The sequence below is a fragment of the Myotis yumanensis genome, unplaced genomic scaffold (assembly GCF_028538775.1).
Source record: "Myotis yumanensis isolate MYYU_CA2020_CCGP unplaced genomic scaffold, mMyoYum1.0.hap1 SCAF_4, whole genome shotgun sequence".
NCBI classification, from domain to species: domain Eukaryota; kingdom Metazoa; phylum Chordata; class Mammalia; order Chiroptera; family Vespertilionidae; genus Myotis; species Myotis yumanensis.
The window spans coordinates 36,486,131-36,496,368 of NW_027223755.1; the positions used below are offsets into that span (position 1 = coordinate 36,486,131).

A 10,238-nucleotide genomic window follows, 5' to 3' on the forward strand; every position below is an offset into this window, starting at 1 on the left:
GCCCCACGCTCGCTCTGGCCCCGCCCCGTCTCGAACTCCGTCGCGGGATCGCCGTGGAAACGCATTCTCGGGAACCGGCAGCCGCCAATGGGAAGGGAGCGAGTGCCACGAACTGGCCAATGAGGAGAGAGCGGTGCGGAGTTTAAATCCGCGGCTGGGCCCGGCGTTGCCGGCGTGCTGCGGCGGAACGGCTGTTGGTCAGTGTTGGGTCCAGGTCCCCGGCTCCTGGGGGCTCTCCCGTCTGCTTCTCCCGCTGAGCTGCGGCCTGGTGAAGAGGAAGCCATGGCGCTCCGCGTCACCAGGGTGAGTGAGCTGCTGCGGACGGCGAGCGGGAGGGCACGGCCTTTCTCGCTGCGTGCTCCCTTCCTATCTCGTCTGCCGGAGCCCCCCGGGCGGGAGTGGACCACGCAGGAATTTGGGGAGGAGGATAGGGGTGTCGGTGGGCCCCTGGTGGGGGAGCTTGGAGATCCGACCGACGGAGAGAGGAAGGTGACAAAGATCTGGATGGGCCTTGGATTAACACTGGGGGAGGGGGCGGCTGTTGGAGGGTCGACGGGAAACCTTTCCTAAAAGGTGATGTAGGGGGGAAATACTACCAACAATAAAAAACATATTTAAAAAACAAAATAAAAGGTGATGAGGCTCCCTGTGTGGGCTCCCACCAACTGTGTTGACTCCCTTTCCGGAGAGAGAGAAGGTGCCGGCAATTGGAGACCTTTTTTCTTTCCTTTCAAATGCAGACCCGTGGTACCTCAGGGCCAGCCGGGACTCATCGGCAATCCCTCTGTACGAGAGTGAAGGGATTCTGGGAGGAAACGGGCTTGTCACAGTCTTAGCCAGACCCTGCAACCCGGGTTTCCTCTGGCTCTCAGCCGACTTCCGTCCTAAGAGCCTCTCTTTGGGCTCATCCTAACCCCCGACTTACTCTAACCTATCTGTGCCAGCTCTCAAATTGTCTTGCTTCTTTCAGAACACGAAAATTAATGCCGAAAATAAGGCGAAGATCAGTATAGCAGGCGCAAAGCGCGTGCCCGTGGCCACTACTGCAACCTCCAAGGCCGGGCTGAGGCCGAGAACAGCCCTTGGAGACATCGCTAACAATGTCAGTGAACAGCCCCAGGCCAAGCTGCCTCTGAAAAAGGTACCTATCTTCCCGGTGTCTGTACGTGTCTGTAAAAGTCCACTTTCCAGCTGTGACCCTGGGTAGAAAAACATTTCACTCTCTCCCATTCATCTACAGGAGGCAAAAACATTAGCTGCTGGAAAAGTTATTGCTAAAAAACTACCGAGACCTATGGAAAAGGCACTGGAGCCTGCATCTGTGCCTGTGCCTGCGCCTGCGCCTGTGCCGGAACCAGCGCGGGAGCCGGAGCCTGAGCCTGTTAAAGAAGAAAAACTTTCGCCTGAGCCTATTCTGGTAAACTTATTTTACTATTTTAGAGTCTGTTGATTGTTTCTTTCAAATCTCACTTGATATTCTAATGCATGGAATAGCAATTGAATAAATAGTAATAGTAACATTTATAGAGTACTCTGCTAAACATTAAATGCATTAATTCACATAATCTTATATTCTATTAGCTAGTATTCTACTTTGTAGATAAGCATGTTCTAGAGTCATGTCTAATCAGTGGCACATAACTGGATTCAAACCCAGGCTTGTCTGGCTTCACAAACTTGTGCTTTTTTGTTGTTGTTAATCCTCATTATAGAATATTTTTTTCCATTGATTTTTAGAGAGTAGAAAGGAAGGAGAGAATGGGGGAGAAGGGAGGAAAGAGAGAGAGAAAGTAACATTGATGTGAAAGAGATGCACCTGACCATGCCAGGACCAAACCTGCAACCAGATACCTGTCCTTGAATCCAACTGCAGTCCTTCCCAAGTTCTAACTAATGAACATCACCGGCCAGGGCATAACCTATGCTTTTTATATATTTTTGTTGTGTTTTTTTTTTAATTGATTTCAGAGAGGGAGAGAGAGAGATAGAAAAAGCAATGAGAGAGAATCATTGACAGGCTGCCTCCTGCACGCCCCACACTGGGGATCAGCCTGGGCATGTGCCCTTAGCCAGAATCGAACCCTTAACCCTTCAGTGTGCAGGCCGGTGCTCTATCCATTGAGCCAAACCTGCTAGGGCACACCTATGCTTTTAATCGGTTTGTTGATGGTATTGAGTAGTAACTGCCTGGACCAGATTGAGCTGTCTTTGATACAAGTCATTTCTGACCAAAATTTGTTGACTGAAACACAAATTGTTCTCTTGAATCTTTTTTTTCACTCACTAGTTAAATATTGATAAGCCTGTAATATATAATAGTGTAAAGCAGAAAATGTAGCTCTCCAAAAGTAGGTAAAAAGATGAGTTAGCTTCAAAAACCAAGAATTAAATAAATGTATTTACTGTGAGGGGAAAACAGGTCATCTGGAAGAGGCTGCTTTGCTGAAATTACAATGAACTGCATTCTGAAGCTCTTATTTTTTTTTTATATATATATATTTTATTGATTTTTTACAGAGAGGAAGGGAGAGAGATAGAGAGTTAGAAACATCGATGAGAGAGAAGCATCGATCAGCTGCCTCCTGCACATCTCCCACTGGGGATGCGCTGCAACCCAGGTACATGCCCTTGACCGGAATCGAACCTGGGACCCTTCAGTCCGCAGGCCGACGCTCTATCCACTGAGCCAAACCGGTGAAGCTCTTATTTTTAAAAAATTAGTAAAACCAGTTGGGAAATCTGTAAATGTCATTCAGCCTGACTTCTTATATCTAAGGGAATAAGACTTAGTATTGACCTTCTGGACCTAGCTCATGAAACCTGAAGCATGTACAATCTTTAATTGGCAGTACCAAACTACCTGGAGTTTCCATGAGTCCCATACTGATTCTTGCCTTTCCCGCTCCCTTTCATTTAGCTAGTAATCTTTTCAGCCTTCAAAACATCTCAAATATTAACTCCTGAAGCTTTAACTAACTTCCCCCACCCCAATTACTGTTCCTAGAATCACTCTCCTTGCTTCATTTACTTCTTTTCTCTCTTCTAAATTTAAAGCCCCACTAGGACATCATAAAGTCAGTGGCTACCACAGAGCTTGGCTTGAAGAAAGTGCTCAATAAATGAACAGTGAGGTAACGGATTTGAAGGAAATCATTAATAAAGTCAATTAATAATTAGTAGTCAGGACAGAACTCCTGTTCCAATGACAAGCAGTCTATATTTTGAGACAAACAGGAAAAGACTGACTTGTCAATCATTTGGATTAACTTCACAGACATTGATAAAGAGATTTGTTACTTAAAAATTTCCTTTGGAGTAAGGTCCAGAATGAATTTGCTTTCTGTTTTACCTGTTAGCATTTAGGTTCTGCTGATTTCAAATTGGCTCACTTTTCATATTAATCACTTCTAACAAGATATTGAATAAATGTAAAAAGATGATATTTTTCCTTTAAGGAAATGATTACATGACTATTCAGCAAATGATCTCTTGAGTTGGTACCAATAATCTGTTCTTTATTCCCAGATTTTAAGCTCCTCTTTGCTATTAATTTTAAAAGTCTTTCTCTGTTCAAGGTTGATACTCCCTCTCCAAGCCCAATGGAAACATCTGGCTGTGCCCCTGCAGAAGAATACCTGTGCCAGGCTTTCTCTGATGTAATGCTTGCAGTGAATGATGTGGATGCAGAGGATGGAGCTGATCCAAACCTTTGTAGTGAATATGTGAAAGATATCTATACTTATCTGAGACAAGTTGAGGTCAGTATTATGATTAGAATCTTTGTGTGGTTTTTTTTGTTTGTGTGTTTGTTTTTTTTAAAAAATCTTTGTGTTTTTTTTCTAAACTGCATCTAAATTTATTAGGTATTTTCCATTAATAGTTTACAATAATTTAAGTTGGATGTGAGAAAAACATTTAACAATAAATTCCACTTTCGAATTCTCCTTCCTTGAATAAAAAAAAAGTCACTAAACAAACTTAGGAAGTCTGTATTTGCCATTTTGAACAGGGATAGTTTGAAGTAAAAGTAGATACTACCATGGCTCTTTCTAACAAATTCCACAGATTGGATGATATATTTATATCTATCACAGTTAGAAACTGGCAAGTCCCAAACTCTGGGTTTAAGGAGGATAACAGGAGGTTGATGGGTATTAGTGGCATCGCCTTTATCTCTTCCCCCACCCCAAAAAGGGGAAACATTCTGTATGCTAACATAGGCTATGCATTACCAGATTTTTCCAGTTTTTGATAATGCATGCTCTTCCCTTAGCATCATTAACACTCCGGTGTGGGGTGAATTTCCCGCCAAAATATAAGATGGCGCGGGCAATTATTTAGGTTTCCTGCGCAAAATCAGGGATTTTTATGATACCTATTACCCCAATGGGTATGAAACGGTTCGCATACGCAGGTAGGTATCTTTGTGAACGGCAAACAAACAAATATTTGGTAATACGCAGTTACAATCGGCCCGAGTTTACACGTTTCCCGCACTCCACCGCAAATCTATATGAACCAAGTTAAGACGGCTCCCTCGGAGTACGCGCAATTCACTCGAGCCGACTTAACTCGTTTCCCCCACTCCAAGTGTTAACATCTTCAATCTCTTGCCTGTTTCTTTGAGGCATTTCCATTTCCTACATGATTGTCCTGCAAGATGACTTCCTTGCTAGGACTAGCTTTCTGCTTTGGGTTTCTTCTCCCTTCTTAAAGTTCATGTTCTAACTTTGGAGGAGTGGATTTAGCAAATGTATGCACCGTACCTTGATTCATTCTTCACCTTATCGATGGGTGTTTTGGGGGTTTAAACCCTGGGGCAGGAGAATGGTAGCACCAGGGTTCCAGATGATCTGAGAGTTGCTGCTATTTTTCTCTACTTGATAAAGCTCAGGTTCTGGGTTTTAGAGTCTTAGGTGAAAAGATTGGAGATGATAGTAAAGTATCTTTATTTGGGAACAAGTGGGTACAGGGTGTGGGACAGTGGTGAATTGAACTCAGATCTGCCAATACAAATTGTCACACTGTTCTACTTAATGTTTGTGTGCTTTTTCTCTTCAGTGATAGAGCTGTTTGTAGTGGCCATATGAATAATTGAGCTAAGGACTGCTAGAGATTCTAATGCTCCAGAGCTATTATATGGTGACTAATATTTCTGGTCAGAAATGTCACATGGAGTCTTGCTTCTAATAATGATCAGCATTTCTTTTGCAGGAAGAGCAGGCAGTCAGACCAAAATACCTACTAGGTCGTGAAGTCACTGGAAATATGAGAGCCATCCTAATTGATTGGCTGGTGCAGGTTCAGATGAAATTCAGGTTACTGCAGGAGACCATGTACATGACTGTTTCCATTATTGACCGATTCATGCAGGTGAGCATAATTCAATAATTGAGAGTTCTCACCTCCAGGTGTCTGTCTTCCCCACCTTTTTCATACCTCTGTCTTCTTTTCAAATACATATTACTTATTCATCCAGTTGAAATTCCCATTGCAGAATAATTCTGTGCCCAAGAAGATGCTGCAACTGGTTGGTGTCACTGCCATGTTTATTGCGAGCAAATATGAAGAAATGTACCCTCCAGAAATCGGTGACTTTGCCTTTGTGACTGACAACACTTACACTAAGCTCCAAATCAGACAGATGGAAATGAAGATTCTGAGAGCTTTAAATTTTTGCCTGGGTCGCCCTCTACCCCTGCACTTCCTTCGGAGAGCATCTAAGATCGGAGAGGTATAGATCTCTTGAGAAACCTTTGGTGTGGTATATTAAAGAATATTGCCAACCAAGCAGATCTAATTCAACTAACTTATACCTAACTACATGGGGAAGGGATAAACATATTCTTTATTTCCAGTCAGGCTGTATATTAACATGTTAGGCGCCCAGCCTATATTGTCTTCTGGACAGAAAGTATAGTGTCAGTCACCGGTGACTGACAGGGTGCTTAACATGTTATTATTAAGGCCTTCCATGAGTAATCGCACTTGAGTTTATAGGCAAATATTTGTAGTTATGGTTATGTACATACTGGTTATTGCCAAGGCACATTTTTCTGGCAGAAGATGAGTGATCTGTGTGGATTTTGTTCCAGGTTGATGTGGAGCAACATACCTTGGCCAAGTACCTGATGGAACTAACTATGTTAGACTATGATATGGTGCATTTTCCTCCTTCTCAGATTGCAGCAGGAGCTTTTTGCTTAGCACTGAAAATTCTCGATAATGGTGAATGGGTAAGCTCTGTCCCACAGACCTAGGTTGCCCTAAGCTTTTACATTGTAAATAGTATTTGCCTGAATGCAGAACTGTTTTCATTAAAGGACAATTCAGATGGTTCCTAAATGTGGCATCTACGGAGGGAATGATTAAAAATGATCCTGTTTGTGAAGTGTTCATAGAACGCTTTCATTTAATTACCTAATTTCATCTTTCTATATCCCCTTGAGAAAGGCAGAACAGCTGCTACTCCTCATAGCTGGAGAAATAACAAGCAGGAAAAATGACATACTAGAAGTTTATTCATATTGGTTGATTCAACAAGTATTTCTATGTGCCATGTGCTACCCTCAGCCTAGGAATAGAATTGTGAATGAGAAAGTGGGCCTCAAGGAGTTTGAAGTCGAGGATGGGGTAGATAAGTAAACAATTAAAAAAGTGTATCAGTTTGAGCATGTTAGTGTATGATAGGTTTAAGGACAGGATCTTAGAGAAGCATGAAAGAAGAGTGCCTAGGGAAAAAGGGGTCTTAAGCTTGTCTTAAATTTCAGTGATAAGCAGTCATACAGTATCAGTCTTCTACCATACTCTTGAATAACATCTAGAAATTTTATGAAAACCATTGTTGATGAGCATTATTAACATTAACTCTTATTATCATAGACACCAGTTCTACAGCATTACCTGTCATACACTGAAGAATCACTTCTCCTTGTTATGCAACACCTCGCTAAGAACATAGTTATGGTGAATGGTGGGCTTACAAAGCACATGGTAAGTCAGTCAGTGACACTTTAGGATATTGTGGGGAAAGTGAAAATAAGAATTCGTGGCCTGTCCAGTGTGGCTGAGTGGTTGAGCACTGACCCATGAACCAAGAGGTCAGGGTTTGATTCCCTGTCAGAGTACATGCATGAAAAGACTTCATGCCTGAAAATGCATAACTTATTTTTAAGGACTTGATGTTTTATGTCAGTGATGGGGAATGTCCAGCCGTTGAGCCCTATAAGGCCCACAAAATCATTTGGTCTGGCCCTGCCAAGGCATTAGGAGTAAGTTAATTTAATGTTTGCCTAAATAGAGCAGGCTAATTTTTAAGTTGATTTAGTGTGGCCCACAAATGATATGTTTTCCTCTTTTTCTTCATTAATTACTATGCTTTTCTCTTCCAGACTATCAAGAACAAGTATGCCACGTCTAAGCATGCTAAGATCAGCACTCTAGCACAGCTAAACTCTGCACTAGTTAAAGATTTAGCCAAGGCTGTGGCAAAGGTGTAACTTGTGAACTTGAGTTGGAGTACTGTAATACCTGCAAATACAATTGGCACCATGTGCTATCTGTATATATTATATGTTACATTTACTTTTAATAAAGCTGTGGTCCTTTTTACTTCTTAAACCTTAATTCATTTGAATGTGGCTACTTTCTACTCTAGGGTACTTTAAAAGGTGTGGTAAAGATATGGTGGGGAATATAAAAAATGCTTTCAATTAAGTTGGGGACCCAACTAGTATATATATAACTGTTGCTTACATGGTTTTTGTTTTATGTATCTGGTTTTTACTTGAAGGCATTCAAAATTTACTTCCATAGAGCATACTGCATGTTAGCCCAGTGATCATGGAGCATCTGCTGCCTGCCTGGTTCTACTTAAAAGTCTGCCACCTCATTCCTAGTCCCCCTGTTTTCTGTTCTTCTGGTGGTTGCTTCCAATAATTCTAATCTACTTTTACCACTATTTCTTAGATTACCAAATTTAGTGTCAACTCTTTAACTGGAAAAAAATAACTTTAATCTTATTCTAAACCTAACCTGCTTGACTTTTTGCTTGTTGGTTTTATTGGTTGAGAAAATAAATGGGGCTCCTCAAACATACAAAAGTATCTTTAAATTCTTATTTTACCCCTCCCCCAACTTTCCTACATCTCAGTTCATCCACCTGAAGGATGTCAACAGTTGGGATGTATCCTTTCATGATTTCTGTAAACAATCATGCATGTAAATTGTTGATGTTTTAAAAAATAGGACTGTTGTACATACTCAGCAATGTTCAACATGTATAGGCCTTACCCTGTATTTGCGTATTATATTCCATAGTATACTATAATGTATTCAATCATTCTGCTGATGACATTCAGATTGGTTTTTTTTTCTTTGTCTCTATAAGTAATACTGTTTAAATGTCATTAAATACCATGTTTTTTTAAAATGTACACTGGGTTCTCCAAAGTGTATGTGTAATCTCATTTCTAGTGGGTTCTGCCAGGGGACTTTCTCGGTGTCATCAGCAATGTGCGCAAAAGTGTTTGTTTTCTTTGCAATCTTGCCAGAACTAAAGGTAATCCTCATCAATTTCTGTGAAGTTGGCAAAAAAAATATTCTACCTTGCTTGCTGTTTTAATTTATACTGCTAAATGGCTACTTGAATAAATTTTTGCTGTCTACTAACTTAAAATTTGTAAGGCTTTCCCAGTTTGTCATTTGCCCTTTAACTTTGTCATTGGCCATGCACACACTTAAAAGTTACATTATTAAATATATATGGTTTTTTCTCTTGTTGCTTTTGGATTTTCAATGTTAAGGTCAACTCCATCCCCAAGCCATAAATATCTAAAATTTTAAAAATTTCCCATTTAGATCTTTAATCACTGTGGTCTGAGGTAGGATTCTTTAGATAGGTTCCTATTCATGCCATTACCATATGATTAAAATCCTGTCCAACTGAACTGAAACATCAATGTCCATCTATTGCTTCCTGATCTTGTTTTTTCCTGCAATAAACAATGTAAAACTATATTGTCTAGACTACCACTATTTTTCAAATATGTGGGGGCAATTTTCAAACACATGCACTTAAATATGTTGTTACTAAAGTGTTAGAATTTAATTATATAACTGGAGGCAGGGTGCACAACATTCCTGCACTGGGGTGTGGGGGGGTCCCTCAGCCCGGCCTGCGCCCTCTTGCGGTCCAAGACCCCTCGGGGGGGATGTCAGCCTGCTGGCTTAGGCCCACAGGGAGCCTAAAATAGCAGTCTGATATCCCCCAGGGGCCCTTAGCAGGGCAGGAGAGGCTCCCACCACCACCTCTGTGCTAGCCAGTAATGAGCTCGGCTTCTGGCTGAGTGGTGCTCCCCCAATGGGAGCGGGCTAACCACCAGGGGTCAGCTCCTGCATTGAGCGTTTATTGAGTTTAGAAGAGTGTTTTCTGTCACTAGTATGAACAGAATCTAATTTTCACTTTATTTTTATTTCTAGTTGTATTTTTCTTATCCAGCTGACATCAGTTTTCTTGTTTTTAGTGTTTTCTAGGCCTCAAATGCAAAAACTTTTTAAAAATATATATTTTATTGATTTTTTTTACAGAGAGGAAGGGAGAAGGATAGTCAGAAACATTGATGAGACAGAAACCTCGATCAGCTGCCTCCTACACACCCCCTACTAGGGATGTGCCCGCAACCAAAGTACATGCCCTTGACTGGAATCGAACCTGGGACCCCTCGGTCCGCAGGCCGACGCTCTATCCACTGAGCCAAACCAGTCAGGGCTATTTATTTATTTATAGTTAATTTCAGGTTATGCATTTTGACAAGAATATAGGTGATCTGCACAACAAATGCATCATTTTGGAATCACATACCAGATTGCTAAACTACTGGTGGTACCAGGTTTGATCAGCTGGTTAAGGTGCTAACTACCAGGTATAGTTCTGCTGTAAAGGTGTTCTTTTTAGTTTTAGTATCCATAAATTATACTTGTTTTGAATCATTTATCTCACTGGGAGTGGCATGATGATAGTTAAATAATTCTATTATCCCTTTTATATATGTTGTATATTCTCTAAAGCAGTGGTCGCCAACCTTTCGGACCTCACGGACCACCCTGGAAAGAATAGCTCCCACCCTAGCCAGTTTGGCTCAGTGGATGGAACGTTGGCCTGCGGACTGAAGGGTCCCGGGTTCGATTCGGATCAAGGGCATATGCCCAGGGTTGCAGGCTCCGTCCCCAGTGGGGGC

At 41.5% G+C, this 10,238-nt stretch overlaps 1 protein-coding gene across 2 annotated transcripts; it reads left to right on the top strand.

Annotated features, from left to right (window-relative positions):
- The first annotated feature begins 150 nt into the window (after positions 1-150).
- On the top strand, positions 151-7,626 carry CCNB1 (cyclin B1). 2 transcript variants are annotated; one of them, XM_070411453.1, is made up of 9 exons: positions 151-303; positions 971-1,141; positions 1,241-1,417; positions 3,576-3,758; positions 5,215-5,373; positions 5,498-5,734; positions 6,096-6,236; positions 6,883-6,993; positions 7,392-7,626. In XM_070411453.1, exons 1-9 carry the CDS (start codon positions 283-285, stop codon positions 7,497-7,499), a joined length of 1,308 nt encoding a protein of 435 aa, XP_070267554.1. In that variant the 5' UTR covers positions 151-282; the 3' UTR covers positions 7,500-7,626. The 2 variants fall into 2 exon arrangements, with proteins under 2 accessions (XP_070267554.1, XP_070267555.1); XM_070411454.1 differs by lacking the exon at positions 6,096-6,236.
- The last annotated feature ends 2,612 nt before the right edge of the window (positions 7,627-10,238 follow it).